We start from the raw sequence: 19,158 nt of genomic DNA, 5'->3' as shown, positions 1-19,158 counted from the left end.
ACTAACTTTAGTTTACGCTCACATTCTCCTTTTGTTTTTGCTCCAATGAACATATCGTCTATATAACAAGATACTCCTTCTATATCTTTTAATATTTTATCCATTACTGATTGAAATATTGACGGCGCACATGCTACTCCAAAACATAATGTTGTATATCGATACAATCCCTTATGTGTATCCCTTATATTTATCGTCAACAACTCTTGCGATTTTTCAGCTACTGGAAGTTGCTGATACGCTCCTACTAGATCAATTACGCAAAACCATTTACAGTTTGCTAATTTTACGAAGGTATCATCAGTGCGTGGTAAAGGATAGTGATGAGTCAATATAAATTGATTTATTGTCACTTTACAATCCATGCAAATCCGAATTTCACCATTCGGCTTTTTTACGACTACTACAGGACTATCCCACTCACTATACTTAACCGGCACTAAAATCCCCTCTTTACATAATCGGTCTAACTCCAACTCAACCTTTTCTTGTAACTGATACGGTAACGTGTAGACTTTATGGAAAATAGGTTTTACCGAATCTTTCAAAATTATTTCCGCTTTAAAATGTTTGATTCTTTGGCCTAGTTTAACAGAACTTAACTGCGGACACTTTTATATGTAATACTCTACATTTACATTGCTATCTGATTTAACCGATATTGATTTAATGTTTGCTTTTGTATATAACTCTCTTCACTGTGGCACTAATTTATCTAACCAAACTCTATCTAATAACGAATAAAAATCTTTTTTACTTTTAATAATATACACTGGTAATTTCGTCTCAACAGTGACAGTAGGCAATCTAGCTTGTACCCAACACTTTCCAACTATATTTATCAATTCGCCAGGAGTAACGGAAGATAAGTTTTGTGTACAACGTTCAAGCGATATTTTCGCAAAATATTTTCGATACATACATTCCCCAATCACCGTCGCACAGGCTCCGGTATCTATCTCCATCAACACACTACGACCTTCGATTATAACTTCGACTTTAACCGCTTGATTTCTACTTGTATCCGTCTCTACTAATTTATTTAAATCTAACGTATCTTGCTCTGATACCTCCTTAATTTTCTTGTCTCTCTGGCTCCAGTCCTGTCTTCTCTCTTCCTTCCAGTCTGGTTCCTGAATCCTTGTTTTAGTTCCGATCGACATTTTTTTGCCAAATGTCCGATTTTCCCGCATTTATTACAGGTCCATGTTCTTGCAAAACACTGCTCCTCCTTATGCGTTCCTCCGGAACGGCCACATGTAAAATTTCCTTTTGGTTTCATCTTCTGTTTAAATTGTTTTTTCTTCTGCATACTATTAACTTGCAATGAACTTCCTTCTTTTGCCTTAATTTCTTGTTCCTCCAACTCCCAGCTGGTAGCCATCCTACAAGCTTTTTCAAATGTTAAGTCCTTCTTTTTCAATAACTGCGCTTGCAAATGACTATTTTTTTTTCACCTAATACCAGTCTATCTCTTAATGCATCGTCTAAAAATTATCCAAAATTACAGGTTTGAGCTCTTGCCTTTAACTGTACTATATACTCGCTAATAGTCTGACCTTCCTGTTGCTCCTCTTTATGAAAGGAGGGAGTCAAAAACTCGCCATTTTCTGCCTAAACGGGGAACCTGTAAAACATGATTTGCTGCCTTATTTGAGGTTGAAAGAAGAAGAAAACAATAGTCCTTTAACCAGGAAACTGCAAGAAATATTTTAAAAGTGATTATAAATGTTTTTGGTAAATCTACCGATTAACGTACCCACCTCCTATCTTTGTCCTTGACATGTATTATAGAGGTCACCCTCCTGAGTGACCTTCAAAAGGTTTTAGCCATCGGTTGTTGTTTACTAAAAGTTATTTAAAAAAGAAGTTTAATGATTTTGCACGAATTTTCAGCTGTCCACGACAAGCAAAAAAATTTCGAAAATATAGTAGTTATTTTGAATATTGAAAGACATAAACGACGAATATGAACGAAGGAAGGAAAGTGATTTAACCTAACCTAATCAAACCTAACCTGGTTATTTTGTTAAATATTTTTATTTATATATTTTTAAAATATATTTAGTTTCCGGTTTCTGATTCATCATAATCATCTTTAAAATAATAATTTTAATATTCTGCAGGTACAAAAAAGTATATTAAAAAATATATCAAAAAATATATTTTAAAAATATATAAATCCCTAAACAACCTTTTTAAAAAAAGAAAAAATATATACGCCAAGTACATAAAAACTCTCAACTGTCAAAACTCAAAACTAAATATGAAATCAATAATTAATTAGTCAAGTATCTAGAAGCAGTTTGAGTATTTTACCCAAACGTTTTCCATGCATACTCTCTTATCGCATGACGACATTGAAGTACTTGGCGTGCCCGAATCGCAGTGGTCATGCATTCTTGTAAATTTGTATAATATCTTGATTTGTATTGTATCTTGTATCTTCATGATTTTCAATAATGACTCGCAAATGATTTTGTGTCTCTTAGGTAGGACAGAACGTTTTAATGTGATTCGGGCACGCCAAGTACTTCAATGTCGTCATGCGATAAGAGAGTATGCATGGAAAACGTTTGGGTAAAATACTCAAACTGCTTCTAGATACTTGGCTAGTTAATTATTGATTTCATATTTAGTTTTGAGTTTTGACAGTAGGGAGTTTTTATGTACTTGGCGTATATATATATATATTTTTTAAAAAGGTTTTTTAGGGATCTCACTCTTTTTTGTAAATTTTAAAAATTTGACTATATTTTAGTTTTACATTCTTTTGAACATATAATTAGTATTACATAATTTCTTTTTATATGTTTTATTATCAATTATTTTGCATGCTAACACGTACATCGTTCCGATGCAATTTGTAATAAGTGTTATTAAGAATAATCCTTTAATTTTTATATAATGTAAATTATTTTTATATATTTTATACTTTTATTTTATATTTTTATATATTTTATACTTTTTTCTCTTTTGCTAACAAAATTTCTCTATGTGATTTACAATATTTGTTATTATAACTTTAACAATATAACTTTACTTTCACATAAATCATTTTTACGAGTTTTATAATTTTATTCAATGAATGTGGTAGCGCTCGACGTTATGCAATGAAATTCGTGGTATTGGTGCAGTCAATCCGTTTCTCACTAACTAATATGACGTTGCACCACATCGATAACGGCGACAACAACAACGACGATGTTGCATCACGTCGATGACGATGACGACGTTGCACCACGCCGACGACAACGACGACGTTGCACTACGTCAACGACGAAGACGATGACGTTGCACTACGTCGATGACGGCGACAACAACGACGACGACGTTGCATCACATCAACGTCATGGTCGTCGTCGTCGTTGTCGTCATCGACGTGGTGCAACGTCATCGTCGTCGTCGTCATCGTCGTCATCGACGTGGTGCAACGTCATCGTTATTGTTGTCGTCGTCGTCGATGTGGTGCAACGTCGTCGTCGTCGATGATGTTGCTTGCAATTACTTGCAATTTATGTCTTTATCGTGAAATAAAACATTTCCTATGTATCACATTTTTTAATAATTTTTAATAAGTTTTTAAATAATTTTTTAAATAATTTTTTAATAATGTTTTTATAGTATTTACGATTTATATCTTTATCGTAAAATAAAACATTTCCCATATATTATTAAAATCATTTTTAATTCATAATAAATTAAATCATGCATGTGTGAACAGCAGCTTGAGGGACAAAATCGCTTTGCATGTGTATGTGCGAACATACGTACGTGAGTCTGAACCAGAATACGGAAAACGGAACGTCACGATTCTAACGTACGATTATAATATCTCAGGATTGACTGCACCAATCTTATTCGAACTGGTCGCGATCGAAAGCTCGCATTCACATTTTATTATACAAGTGCCGTTAGATTTTTGATTACGGCTTTAATTCCTAAGATATTTTAATCATAAGTTGATATGACCTGTCAAATGGCATAAATTCCAGATAAGCTACTTAGTAGCGCGCGACGTTTATGCAATGAAATTGGTAACACTCGATATTATACAGTGACTCTCATTGTTCGGAACCTTATTTTTGATTATGTACTTGGCGTGGCGACGCTACCGCGTCGCTTAATAAAAATTTTTAACAAAACAATAAAAAGTAACAAATAGAGGCAGTGACCGCCACGTCCTTCGCGTTTACCGAATGAACGCCGCTCGTTCGTTGTCTCTTGGTTAGGCTAAGCATGGTGCATGCGCTCGTGTTATATTGTACAGTATTTCTATATAATTTCATGGTATAGAAATACTCCACTTCATTAAATAGAAATATAGTTTGTTTTAAGATTTTATATCTTTCATTAAACTGCTTAAATGCAATTATTTTAAAAACATTCATTATCACTTTTAAAATATTTCCCGCAGTTTCCTGGTTAAAGGACTATTGTTTTCTTCTTCTTTCAACCTCAAATAAGGCAGCAAATTATGTTTTACAGGTTCTCCTTTTAGGCAGAAAATGGCGACTTTTTTACTCCCTCCTTTATAAGCTCCGCTATTACGTTTATTTCAAGTGCAAAATGTTCTTTTAAAACGTCTATTAATGTATTATACGTTTTAGTAGACGGACGGACCGACATGGTTTCCCCTTCTTGAGTATAGAGTGTGCGTCTTGATCCAAAAATGTGATTAAAAACGATACCTTCTTCTCATCCTGAATCTCGTTCAGAATAAAAAATTGTTGCAACCGCTCCAGGTACTCCTCGAAGTTGTTGCCTGGGACAAATGGCTCCAATGTTCCCAACATGACGTTTCGTGCCATCACTGCCTTCCATACTGACTCTTTATAAAAAACTTAAACTAGTACTGCTTAATTTTTCGTGTATCCTCATCGCCAGTTTTATGTTTCTTCACTATTCTCTTAGATAGGACGTAGGCAAGGCTATTATTGAGTACGCTGAGTGTCGGGGAACTCTCTTTATTAGACGATAGCTAACGAAGGACTGACTCTAGGTCGAGTCTCGCGATACATCGAATTGCACGCTATTGTCAAAACAAGTATCGCTGGTCACCTCTAACATTTGCAAATATTTCATCACTATCATACACAACAATTCCCTCCAAGCATTTCCTTGCTATCCTTCCTTTTTCCCTCTCCTAATCTTTCTTCAAACTTCCATGCTCTTCTGCCTCTCTTCTCTCTTATCTTGTTCATTCGCAATTCTTCTCTCGCAAGATATCCTAATTTCCCCCCTTCCATTTCTAATATCCATCTCAAAACTCTCTCCTCTAGAGCTTTTATCTTTTTCTTCTCCTTGTATCCCAAAATTTTCACTCTATAGCTTAACACAAGCCATACTAACAAGGGGAACCCGGCAAGTGTGACTCACCGATTTCACTGACAAGTAACACTAACCAAGTGCTACTCGCCGATTTTCTTGAAACTTTGCACACACGTAGTACATCGAAAAACATTAGACACGTGTCTTTTTATTTGTGCTAACAACGCATTTTAAGGTTAGAAAACGCATTCGAAAATTTAACACTCTATAGCACAATGGTAACTAACGCTACTTCTGAGCGTTATTCTCTTACAGCTTTTACGACATTACTCTATTATGATTTTATTGGCTGCGTTCGACAGAAAAAGCTGCTTTGCAACCGTTGTAAAAATCGTGAATCTGATTGGCGTATGCACTTAATTTTGATTGAATCTAAAAGCATACGCAAATCATATTCACGAATTTTACAACGGTTGCAAAGCAGCTTTTTCTGCTGAACACAGCCATTGTCTGAATGTTTGGCATTAATTTTACGAGATTCGGAATGGGAGATTCAAAATCGCGTACCGAAATCGCAGAATTTTCAAAACTTTTATTCAAAGTCAGTTTCGAAGAAGTGTTTTAGACCCGTGATTACGATTGTGGTAACAGTTATATCAATCTAGAGGTGGAGGATGAAAAATGGCAAATTCAATATGGTGCATCCAAAATGGCGGACCCAAATTCCAATTGTTTTAAATTAGTTTCAAAGACCATCTTTATAGTGGTTTTCGAGATCACTGTTTACAGTGTTAATAGTAGTTTGACAATATTTCAAATGACGGAAACAAACAAATCAAGTTAACGAAATTTTAAGCAATTTAATCTGCTGAAGACAGGTTTATGAAATTTGAAATTTTTTCAAACTACTATTAACATTGTAAACAATCACCTCGAAAACCACCACAAAAATGGTCTTTGAAACTAATTTAAACCAATTGGAATTTGAGTCCGCCATTTTGGATGCACCATATTGAATTTGCTATTTTTCATCCTCCACCTCTACATTGATATAACTGTTACCACAATCGTAATCACGGGTCTAAAACACTTCTTCGAAACTGATTTTGAATAAATTTTTGAAAATTCGGCGATTTCGGTCCGCGATTTTGAATCTGCCATTCCGAATCTCGTAAAATTAATACCAAACATTCAGACAATGAAATCATAATAAAGTAATGTCGTAAAAGCTGTAAGAGAATAACGCTCAGGAGTAGCGTTACCATTGTGCTATAGAGTGTTAAATTTTCGAATACGTTTTCTAACCTTAAAATGCGTTAACACAAATAAAAAGACACGTGTCTAATATTTTTCGATGTACTACGTGTGTGCAAAGTTTCAAGAAAATCAGCGAGTGGCACTTGGGTAGTTTTACTTGTGAGTGTTTGTGGGTGTGTTGCACTCACTCATACTTATATTGTGCCAGAGCCGTAGGACCCACTATTCAAGCATTCTCGAGAAAATGATGGTGAAAGTTTTCGTAGTCACACTAATACTTATACAAAAGAGCGCTTGACAAGCTGGCGGCGTAGCGACGCAGATTAAAGCGTTGGTTGATACGCTCGAGGTCTCGAGTTCGAGCCTTAAAGGAAGTATTAGTTCTTCCTCTTCAACGAGATGCATCTCGTTCACCATATCAACGATGCGATTATATATTTCGTGGTCCATAATTATTGCCTTTTCTGATGAGAGATCTTCCACGGATTCCTCTGTGATGTAATTATTTTCCGCAAGCAGTTTTTCACATACTTTCAAAGCACTTTTTAACAATTTACCATGGAAAGACTGCAAATCTTGTTGCTCCTCTTCCTGTACACTAGCACTCGTGGACGGTTTCAAAATATCCATATTCACAATAATATAAATGCGAAAGTCTTCTACAGAATATAAAGTACGTACAATTTGAAGGACGATTGCGTTATTACGACCCTTCTGTTAGACAAAGGGTTTTGTACCCGAGATCACAAACAACAGACAAAACAAGAAAACTGTTGGAAGATCGTCCAAGGATTTGGAGATCGTTGTGAAAACAACGATTTCCTTTGAAAAATAAACACATTTTAAAAGAGTAATATGTTACATATATATGAATAATTAAGAACACACATTAAATTAAATACAGAATATGATTGCAATACGTATTTTCAAAAAATAAGGTGATCAAAATAAAAACTTTCCAAAATGCTATAACAATTGTTATATAATAAACTGTATATAACAATTTAAAAGTATAAGATTTAAATAATAAATGTTACATGTAAAAAAAGTCTCTTTTAAGGCTCGAACTCGAGACCTTGAGCGTATCAGCCAACGCTTTAATCTGCGTCGCTACGCCGCCAGCTTGTCAAGCGCTCTTTTGTATAAGTATTAGTGTGACTACGAAAACTTTCACCATCATTTTCTCGAGAATGCTTGAATAGTGGGTCCTACGGCTCTGGCACAATATAAGTATGAGTGAGTGCAACACACCCACAAACACTCAGTGAAATCGGTGAGTCACACTTGCCGGGTTCCCCTTGTAAGTTTTTTGAACATCCATATTCTCTTTTCCCAGTACTTCCCAAATTTCCTTTTCCCTATCCCTCATACTTGTCCCATCACCACTGCCGCCCTTCTAATCCTCTCCCTAATATGCGCCTCTTGTCACCATTTTTTTGAAGTGCATATACTATATAAGTACAAATTCTTTGACGTCTTCTATTTTTTCTTCTCTCCTCAAATTAGTTTTCTCTCTTCCCCTTTTCTAAATCTCATTATCTTTCTTTTCCTTGTATTTAATACCAATCTTTTCTTCTCCAAATGCTCTCTCAGCCTTTCCATCATGCTTCTTATTTCATCTTCTTCCGCTATCAACACCACGCCATTCGCGTACGCCAGGGCATACACTATCTCCTCTCCCTTATCCTAATCTCTCCCCAATTCATTTTTCTCAATTCTTCCACCACCAAAATATTAAACATTAAAGAACTTAGAGAACATCTCCCTCGCCGTCCAAGAGTTTTCTTTTATCTTCTTTCCACCTTTACCCGACTCTAAAGAGACTTTCGTATCTTCGTATGTTCTCTTCTCTTATTTCTCTCTCCCTCATTACCCCCAACAATATTCCTCTATCCATCAAATCAAAAGTAGCTTTTAAGTCCACAAACAGTGCTGTCATTTTTCCTGCCTATTTATTTGGTAATTCAGTATATACACAATATCCAGACCCCATTCTCTTCCGAAATCCTGCCTGATTGTATGGAATTATCCCTTTCTCTTCCGTTTCCTTCCTTAATCTTTCTGCTAATGTCAACTTATACACCTTGTATAACGTCGGCATCAGCGTTATTTTTTATATTCCTTTATCATTTCTCCCTTCTCTTTTTGGGACTACCATCCTCAAACTTTTAACCATCCCTCTCCCCTCCTTGTTGCAAAACTCCCATACCCATTCTCCTCCCCTCTGTACTTCCACAGTTCATTAAGGATCCCGTCCACCTGCCGCCTTTTCATCTTTTATACTCCAACTACTGTTTCTATTTCCTTCCTTCCTAATTCTCTTCCTCATCTCTATCTCTTTCCCTCTTCATTCCCTTAAATATTCTTGTTCCCCATTCCCTAACAGTTCCATGAAATAATCCTTCTACTCACCCATTTCTATCCCTTCATTCACCTTCTTCCTCTTCTTTCTTTCCCTATTTATAATCTATCACACCTTATCCTTCTAATCTCTGGCGCTCTTTTCACATTTTTCATTTTCTTTCTTTTTCTTTTTCTCATACCTAACATCTGTTTATCTTTTCTGTCTCTTATACTCAATCTCCTGTCCTCTCTCCTTTCTCCATTCAACATTTTTCTCACGCTGTCCTTCATTAACTTACATTCTTCGTCTCTTCATTCCCTCCTCTTCTATTCCACCTTTTCTATCCCTTTTTATTCCTTCCACCGCCCTTATAATTCTATCCTCTATTTTTTGCCATTCTTCCTGTACTTCACTATGTCCTAATTTCACTCCTCTCAACCTCTGTCTGAAAGCTTCTCTTCCTTCTTCATTCCACATTACTCTCTATTCTTCTTTTCCCTACTCTTTCTTTCTCTATCTTACTTCTTTAATTAATATCTCTGATAGATGCTGATCTGAATCTACTCTATTCCCAACTATCAAACTGCCCCCCCCCTCTCTCTCTCTCTCTCTCTCTCTCTCTCTCATCGTTTATCACATAATCTATATCACTGTCGTTCCTCTACTCCCTGTATATGTATATTCATCTCCCTCGTCTCCTCTTACCATCCCATTATAAATACTCCATTCCCTTTCCTCTATGAACTCATTCAAAACTTTCCTTTCCTTGTTAATTTTTTCATCCCTTGATCTTCTTATTGACTCTCTTCCTTTCCTCCACTTTTCTTCTCCTTTACCTTTCTTTGCCCGTCCTCACAGTAAAATCATTACCTATCAATGTTTCTTCCTGCTTCCTTTTCTTCATCTAGCCTCTCAAATCTTGTAATTTTCTCTCCATATCTCCATTTACATATACCCTCCCCATAATCCTTCGTTTTTCTTCCTCTACTTCTCTAACCGTTCCTGTTATTATCCTTTTCGTCTTTGTCTCTAAACTTTCCCCTTTATATGCTAATTCCCACTTAATATTCCCCTCAGCTATCTCTTTTTTACTTCTTCTTCCAGCACATTGTATCCTCCATTTATATCCCCTATAGGCACACATTCCCTCATCTTTCTCTAACCCTTCTCGTCTAACGATGTTTCTATTAGTACTATTACCTCTTTCCCTTTCTTAACCTCACTCAAACCTTCGGGAGCGGTTCAGTTGGACACGATGCAATTGGACATAAGTCAATGAAATTGCTTAGTTTGGTTAGGTTAGGTTAGATTTGATTAATTTTATTGGCTGTGTCCAATTGTACTGTGGCCAAATGAAGGCCACTCCAAACCTTCTTGTCTTTATTTCCCAATCCCGTAACATTAAAACGACCTGCCTTTGTTATTTAACTCGAACTCGGACAGCTTGTCGAAGGATAGGGTTCGAACGGGTTAGTGAGAGCGGGTAGATCTGACCAAGAGACAAGACGTTAGGATTCTTTTTCTTTTTCTTCCTTATTCGGTCCGGACGTTGGCTATCATCATGGCGATACGTACTTTGTTAGCTGCCACCCAGAAAAGCTCCATTGATGTAACCCCAAACCATTTCCTCAAGTTAGCAAGCCAGGAAATTCTCCTCTTGCCCGGGCCTCGCCGTCCCTCTACCTTCCCCTGGATGGCGACCTGCAAGAGTCGGTATTTATCGTCTCATTACATGGCCGAGGTACTTCAACTTTCGTTATTTGATTGTCATCACAAGTTCAGGCTGACAGCCCATTCTGCGAAGAACCTCCTCGTTATGATGTGATCAACCCATGAAATCCTTTAAATGCATCTGTAGAGCCATATTTCGAAGGCTTCAATCCTCCTCTCAGTGATTTCTGTCAAAGTTCATGCCTCCACACCGTATAGTAGAGTGGAGAAGACATAACTCCTGAGAATCCGCCTTTTTAACGTTAAGCTGAGCTCCCGGCAGCAAAACAATGATTTTATAGATGTAAATGTCGTTCTGGCCCTTTCAATTCGGCATCTGATCTCCTGAGAATGGTCCCAGTCCTCGTTAATGTTGCATCCTAGGTAATTGAACCCCGATACTCGCTCGATTGGAAGTCCATTGACATGAAGAGCAGTTGGCCGAACGGTGGATTTGGTAATTATCATGTACTTAATTTTTTCAATATTAATGTCCAAACCGTACTCGCGGCTAGTGTATGACACCCTATCAACAAGAAACTGTAAGTCCTCCATACTATCCGCCAGTAACACCGTGTCATCAGTACATCGGATATTGTTGATGATCTCTTCGTTAATCTTTATCTCGATAAAATTACCTTTTTAAAAAAAAAGTAAAAAAGGGCGCCAAGTATGCGCGTGGTATGTGCTCGAAAAAACCAATGTGGTAGTTTCTTTAATTAAAAAAAAATATTAAACCAAGTAATATGTACCTTTATATTCTCATTCAATGATCCTATTCCAATCCAAGCGATAGTAGTTCTAATTGTCTTTAAATATTATTATTTTATAGTATTTTATAAAAAAATTTATGAGATCCTCAAATTGCGCCAATTGCAAAGAGGATGTATTACCTCGAAAATTAATTATTGTACAACAATTTTAAAAAAACCAAGTGGTAGTATCTTACCAATTACAAAGAGAATCTATCTATATATATAAAATCCCTATTCTGTCGTTGAATTGATCGGGTACTTCCCGACATGCTAGAAACACCAAATTTCGCATGGTGATAGGGGTTCATCCCCAGGAAATGGAAAAATTCTTGAAATCTTAAATTTCGGTCCAGGGACTATCTGGCGTAGACAGGCTATTTTACTAGTATGTATATATTGTCTTGAAAAGTTGTTATACAACTACTTTCAAAAAATATAAAACTTTGATTGATTAAATAATATTTAATGCAAAATACTTGGCGCTGCTAGACCGAGTATTACAAGAAATCTCTTTCTCTCTTTCAGCGTTTAGTATTTAGTATTAAGCAATTTAATATTTAGTATTAAGTTTAGCCTTTAGTATTAAACGCGTGAAATTTGTTAAACTTCTTTTTATATGAATTTGATATGTAAACAAACGGCTTGAGCTTTAGTAGGCGTGTAAGGAGCGCAGATGAGATGCTAGGCGCTGGCGAGGTCTAGCAGCGCCAAGTATTTTGCATTAAATATTATTTAATGCAAATATTATTTAATCATGCAGCTTTTTTGTCTACTAAAGTTTTGATTTCATAATTGCTGCATGATTACTATTACGATGGTTTAGAATAACTACCTAACAAGACCTGCAGAAGATGCGACTGAGTTTCTCACGTTTTACTTGTAATTTATTTTTGTTTATATCTGACGTTATATATTTGCGCTGAAGATGGCCCAAAGAAAGGGACCGAAACGTTCGTTTGTTTATATGTATTAAGACACTTAAAATATAATTTCTTTGTACACCTATAACTGTGCTGGTTCTCGAAGCCTATTTTAACTCCTTGAATGTATTAAAGGCTCGAAGTGGTTCTGCCCACTGTACAATGCTCGCGTGTATCGTACCTGTTGGTGGGCTGGTGAATCGACGCCTTCGCTGCGTCGGTCGCAATGATAGCGTTATGGTTGGATCCACAGATATACAGGCGGTCAACGCTGCGCGCGGTGGAGGACGGTATATCTTTAAATGTATGACCAGACCGAAGTCCGGCGTAACGACCACTCTTTATAGCGGATTGCCAGAGGTGACTGGCCAAGAACGCTTGGTGGAGGCGATGAACTCTCCACCTCGGACAAGTCACGGAGACGATCGTATCGGATGCGAGATGCGACTGATAGAGAACGCTCGATTAAGACGAACAACACTTCACCCCAATACTTGTCGCCGATTCGGAAAGCGATTCAAACTTGCTGGTCTTATGAGCGGATCTGCTCAGAAGGCCGGCTGGTGATCGAATCTCTAAATTTGAGGATTCATCGCCTTTTTATACCCAGCGGGGTTATTTTCCTCGAATGAGGTTTTGTGAAGTAAACACGGAGGCGCGCACGCTAGCGTCATGCTGTGCGGCGTCTTCTTCGCGTATTATTTTTGGCGCGTTGCATTCGGCTATCTCCGGCCGCCATCGGCGGCCTTCGGTTGGATCGCGAGGCCGCTTGGCTGCTTGTACTTAATATGGGCGCATCGCGCTCTGGTCTTCGCCCAATTAGCGTGTAATCGGGCGGTATTCGGCCGATGTTCACCGGAAACGGTGCAATTTAGGGTGCACTGTTACAACATTTTAGAAACATATTTTCTACCCCCTCTTATTCCTCTCTCTATTATCTTCCCCTGCACCTTCCTCCACCCTATCCTTCTTCCTCCTCTCAGCCTCTATTTTCTCTCCCAACTTCTCCCTGTACCTGCTCTTTTCTCATCTTCCTTCTTCCATCTCTTAATAACTCTTCCACCAAATCCACCAGTCTCCATCAATTCTTATTTTTCCCTAAGTTGTCCACACTCTTTTCTTCATTCTTTCCTCCCTTCTCATTATTTCCGTCTTTCATCTTTCTCTCTTTTCACGTCAGGTCATCCATGATTCTCTTTCTCTCTTTTTTCCCTTTCAGCAACTTCTTCTTTCTCATAACTTCCCTCTTTTGCTCCTTACTCCCTAATCTCACTAACTATAATTCCTTTCTCTTTTCCTGTAGATTTCCTATTTTTTTGATATCCTCCACATTTACTCCCACCTCTATATCTCTTACTAATTATCCCACCGCTTCTCTTTTTTTTCTTCCTCCTTTACCTCTCTCTTCTCTTCTTTAATTCCAATCTTCTCTTCATTGCTTTTTATCTTAACCTTTAATTCTCTCTCTTCCTCTACTCTTTTTTCCTCCCTTCCTTTACTTGACTATCATTCCGTTACCTTCTTTTCTATCTCCTCTATCGGAAGTGGTGTACTTGGACACGGTGCAAATGAACACGAAATTGTGCACACAGTTCAATTGGACGCAATGCAAATGGACACTTAATTTGGACTCTTTTTGTACTGTCCCAAAGATCTATATCTTCCTTATCTCTTTCTCCTTCCTTCATCCTTTTTCTTCTTTGTCTCAAAAACTGCTCTATATCTGCTAAACTCCCGCCTCTCTTTCTCTCATTTTCTTCCCTTCCATTAACTTTTCTCCTAGTGCTCTCTATGCCTCATTATCCTGTCTTATTTCCTCTATGTTCACTACATTCCTTGCCGCACTATCAAACTTCTCCATCTCTTTATTTCTTTATATTCCTTCAGCCTCTCTCTTTTCAACATTCTCCACTCACTTACGCTTTTACATTCATCTTCTCTTTTTTGCACACTTATTCTCGCCTATTCTACCTTCCTTTCACTCCTTATTAAAAACTCTCCATAATTGACATATTCTCCTCGCGTACATACCGGAAACGGAAGTCCCAATATGTGTATTATTCTTCAAATAAAAAACTGATTCATGTATCGTTTAAGTATATTATTTTATATTTATTCTTTCTTTCAATGGCATACGTAACAAATTCTTCCGTAACAAATACTTTTATTTACACTAACGTAATTTTGTAAACACTATCCGATATATAATATATCCGAAATAAAACAAATGAAACTCTACTATTTGAAAATTATTATATTATAATTAAAAATAAATATTTTATTTATTATAATTTTGTTGGGTGCATAAATTTTCACTTGATTTCATAACGCCCTGATCAGAAAACTTGTATACCTAGTTGGATCAGATAAGTGCTAACGGTTTCTGTCCCTTCAGTTTTATGTCTTTGACTATGATAGATAAATTTTAATATTCATTCTTGTAATATCCACTAAAATGGAATTATTTTTAAATAATGGCGTTTTATTTGTTTTATTTTATATCGGGTATAGTGTTTACAATAATAACTGTACGTTCCTTCAATAAAAATTATGTCCAGAGTTTCATGATTAAATATAATTTAAAAAGTTGCCTTTCGAAAACGTTAACTTTAAAGAAAACAGATAATTTTTTATTAAATTAACTTTATTTCACAGAAATAAACATTTTTAGCCAGATTGCATACAAAAAATGGAAAAAAGTTATGCCAGTGGCGGAGATCGAACATGGGTCGGCAGCGTGGTAGCTAGAAGATTAAGCATCCTAGCTACCCCGATTTCTCACTGACCCAGTCTTACGAACCCGATAAGGGATTTTATGTCCATCATTTTTTCTCGGAAACAACTGAACCTATCGCTTTGCTCAAGTACCCTTCTGCTAGAGTACTATACACCATAAAAACCATTTTAAAATCCGCGATCTGAAGACCGCGATCTCCCCTCTCCATTGTCGTCTTTCTCCGATGACTCAAATGTTTCGGAGATGTTGTCCGTGTCGTCTATCGATTCCACCTACCGACTTCCGCTTTTCTTCTTCGGCAGTGGCCTTTTGATGGATAACTTATCTCGACTTTGCTTGCAAGATTTTCGCAATCTTTCGCGTAATAAATGGTTCCATCACACTCGTAACATTTTAAAGTTCTAACGGAATAAGATTTTATCGGTTACCTCCTCCTTGCTCGTTGTCGCTGTGAATTGTTCAATATTGCTGCGAAGTTTGAGCTTGGAGCCTCCCTTCGCATCAATCCACACTCGGATATGATCAGCTTCATTTCTTGAAAAGCTTTTATCAGTTCTTGGAAATGAATGCATGCGAGCCTGGTTTTGTAGGCTAATAATCAGAATCCCTTCAATGATGGTTCAAACATGGTCGAGCATCTTCGTCGGCTATAGGCACTCAATTACCTAGAATGACTTTGTTGTGACCAGAAGTGCCAGATGGCAGCCGCGGCTCACGGCTCACGATAGTGAAGGAGATGATCGGTATAGTCATTCGCTGTATGATCTTCGGATCGAAGCATGCCTATTGGCTAATAAAAAAAAATAGTGGAGGGGATGACACATCAAGCGAGAACCGCGTACGTGTGCGCTCAGCACTTCGCTGAGTGAGTTCATCACTTGTGTGCGTATCTGGTTGTGACAATAATCGTTAGACGATTCCTCGCGCTGCCATTTACGGGCTTCGAATTGGCGTCTCGATTTCAAGCGACTCAATAGTTGATCAAATATGGCTATTATTTCTCTAAGTAACTCAGTTACTTTCATAGCTAGATGGCGAAACCATCCCCACTCCATCCCCCACCCAATGTTACCGCATGCTACCGCATTCTATTTCTGACATCACTGCTAATGATTATTTGGTATAAATGAACGGAGCTGTGTTGTCTCTTTTTTTTGTTTCGAAGATCAACGATCATTTACAGGTTTTTGTTCGCACCATAAGCAAATGCTACTGCTGTTCGCCGTGAATGCGCCGTCATATTACAGCATTTCGATCAAAACCCATCAACAAGTATCCGAACTTCAGAAGTCAATATCTCTTGAACGAAGCGTTTGCGAGCATATTTCCAGAGGAAAATTTTGTTTTGTTTTGAGATTCTGAATCTATATTTTCAGTTTGGCCATTTAATCCGGGAGTACCCTGTATATTAGATTTATATTATATTCAGAATGAGAAAATATCATCAAAGTCTATATATACTGCGTCCAGCGAGAGAACGTTATCCGTCTGCGCATAGGCGGACGAAGTGGGGATAGCGTGGCGTAGTGGTGGCGTGTATAATAGCATTAACGCGCTTGTATCGCGGTATAGTGGGAGGTCTCTAGGGAGGAGATCTGCACGGAACAGACGCGTTTTCGTCTGCTCCGATAACGTTCTTTCGCTGGACACATTATATGTTATATTATCTGTTATACGTAATGTAATTCTGTTTGATTTTCAGGTCGTTCACTGCCAGTATTATGCGTGCATCTGTTTTATTGGTACGGACTTTTACAACATTTTAATTTAGATGTTGTAACAGTATGGAAGTTATTTGGTAAGCATATTCAAAAATGATAAATATCCTATTAGTTTAGGATTCAGAAGTTATATGTTATGTGGAGGATTTTATATAAAGCTAGCATAATATATTATGCAAATTCGTACACTATTAAAAGTACTTTAATTTTATTTTTAATATTTATTTTTATAGTTATTAATAGATTCAGCAAACAATTCTGTCTATTAAACCAAAGAAATTGAGTTAGATGTATTATATATTGCGTTTTCAATACATCTTTTCGTTTCTTTATCTCACACACGCACACACGCACGCGCACGCGCACACACACACACACACACACAAAACTTATGAATTTAAAATTTAAAATTTTTAATTTTATATCAATTCTATTAAAAGAATTTTGCTTTTTAACTTTTTTGCTCCTAACGCCAGCTACAGCCGACATCCACGAAGCGACCCGCAGAGACGAACGTCGGCTACAGCCGGCGCTGCCAATGGCATTCGCGAACTAATTTGTGGATAGTAGTGCCGCGCAAATTATTTGAAAGAAGGAATAAACCACGATTCGAGTCATATTTGTATGACTCGAATCGTGGTTTATTCCTTCTTTCAAATAATTTGTTTGTCTTCTGTATTTCGAATCAATTTTAAGAGTCACAGAGCAATAGGTAGTTAACAAGAATAATACAAACTTTAGGAAAAAGAAGTTCGAAGGATTTTTGTACTAGTACGTCTGTCTGCTTTCTAAAAGTATCCTTATTTCTTAAGCTAGCGCCAGACTATGCGCGATTCGTAATTCGTATATTTGTGAATAGTGTGGAAGGAAAATTCGTCGATTTGTCATGTGCGATTCGTTATTCGCACTGATTCGCTAGCTGAACGGTTTGACGAAACTCAAAGGACGCGAATCATTCCGAATCAATCCATTCGAAGTATGAATAATACTGCAAATTGCAAATAGTGTGGAAAGTTTACACTGACGAATAACGAATTTTTCCGAATTTCCAATGAATCTCTACAAATCACGAATCACGAATCGCGAATTACGAATCGCGCATAGTCTGGCGCCAGCTTTAAAAGTATCCTAATTTGCTTTTCATCTCAATAAATGGTTTAGGTTCTGGCCTTCTCAAAATGGTTTCTAGAAACCTGAGAAAGCTGCAACTGTTCAACATATCAGATGAATCAGAAACTGATTCGGATAGCTGCAATGAAAACGAATCGCATATAAAAATAGCACCTCGTAAAAAAAGGCGATTAAATGTACTAACAAGTAAACCTATCCAAGTGGTACACTCCGATTTTTTTCAAATTTGGCACAAATGTAGAATTTTGAAAAATATTTGACCCATATTTTTACATTTAGGCTCTAAAGCGGTTTTAAGGGTAGTTATTACCCTTCCAATTTTCACCCTCCTATATCAATAAGTACAATAAAAATATATAAGAAAAATTTAATGCAAAATATATTTTTCTGGATCGCTAATTGTGAATGTGAAGTCAAATTTGCAAAATTATTTGATTAAATAATAAATTGTTTCAACAAAATAGCAAAAGGTGAAAAAATACAATATAATGACGTTTGTTATAAGAGTTAATATATTATAAGAGTAAGTGATACTTAAATATGGCGTTAAATTTGTAAAATGCATTGCTTTAAATTATTCGAACCATAAACGGTTCAAACAAATCAGAAAGAAGATTAAAAACATTGAAGTGTGTTGTAGCGGCTTAAATTATATAGATTTTGGAGTTGTTGATTACATATGTTGTTGACATATAATATTTCTATTAGGTTATATATATATAGAAGCAAAAGCTCATAACATTTAGAATATATTTACGTTGGAAGGAAACACTAAAAGAAAAACATAGCATAGGCACTCGCCATCTCATTCTTGATTATTTTCTGCTTCGGCAGGGAACGAGTTTTTAATACCGAATGTGACAATTTTATTTGCAAATAAAATTATTAAAAATCTAGTAATACTGTACTTCACATTTTGTTTCCTTACTGTAATAAATAGGTTTTATATAACAATATTATAAGAGAATCTTTATGTCAACAACACATGTAATGAACAACTCCAAAATCCTCTATAATTTAAGCCATTAAAACACACTTCAATGTTTTTCAATCTTCTTTCTGATTTGTTTGAACTGTTTATTGTTTGAATAATTTAAAGCAATGCATTTTACAAATTTGACGCCATATTTAAGTATCACTTACTCTTATAATATATTAACTCTTATAACAAATATCACTATACTGTATTTTTTCACCTTTTTTGCTATTTTGTTGAAACAATTTATTATTTAAACAAATAATTTTGCAAATCTGACTTCACATTCACGATTAGCAATCCAGAAAAATATATTTTGCATTAAATTTTGTTTCT

At 36.5% G+C, this 19,158-nt stretch overlaps 1 protein-coding gene across 40 annotated transcripts in view; it reads left to right on the top strand.

Annotated features, from left to right (window-relative positions):
* Positions 1 to 19,158, top strand: part of LOC105276337 — a 334,767-nt gene that overhangs the window by 215,193 nt on the left and 100,416 nt on the right. For all 40 annotated transcript variants that reach the window (XR_003406730.1, XR_003406732.1, XR_003406731.1 and 37 more), the window contains one exon: positions 16,697 to 16,792. Coding sequence is in view for 37 of the 40 variants with exons in the window: in XM_026970859.1 (XP_026826660.1) it covers positions 16,697 to 16,792 (96 nt within the window). In the remaining 3 variants the exon portion in view is untranslated. The remainder of the gene's footprint in view (positions 1 to 16,696; positions 16,793 to 19,158) is intronic.

This window comes from Ooceraea biroi, chromosome 6 (assembly GCF_003672135.1).
Source record: "Ooceraea biroi isolate clonal line C1 chromosome 6, Obir_v5.4, whole genome shotgun sequence".
Classification (NCBI taxonomy): Eukaryota; Metazoa; Arthropoda; class Insecta; order Hymenoptera; family Formicidae; genus Ooceraea; species Ooceraea biroi.
The sequence above is the reverse complement of the archived record's forward strand: the minus strand, read 5'-3'. Positions and strand labels throughout refer to the sequence as shown.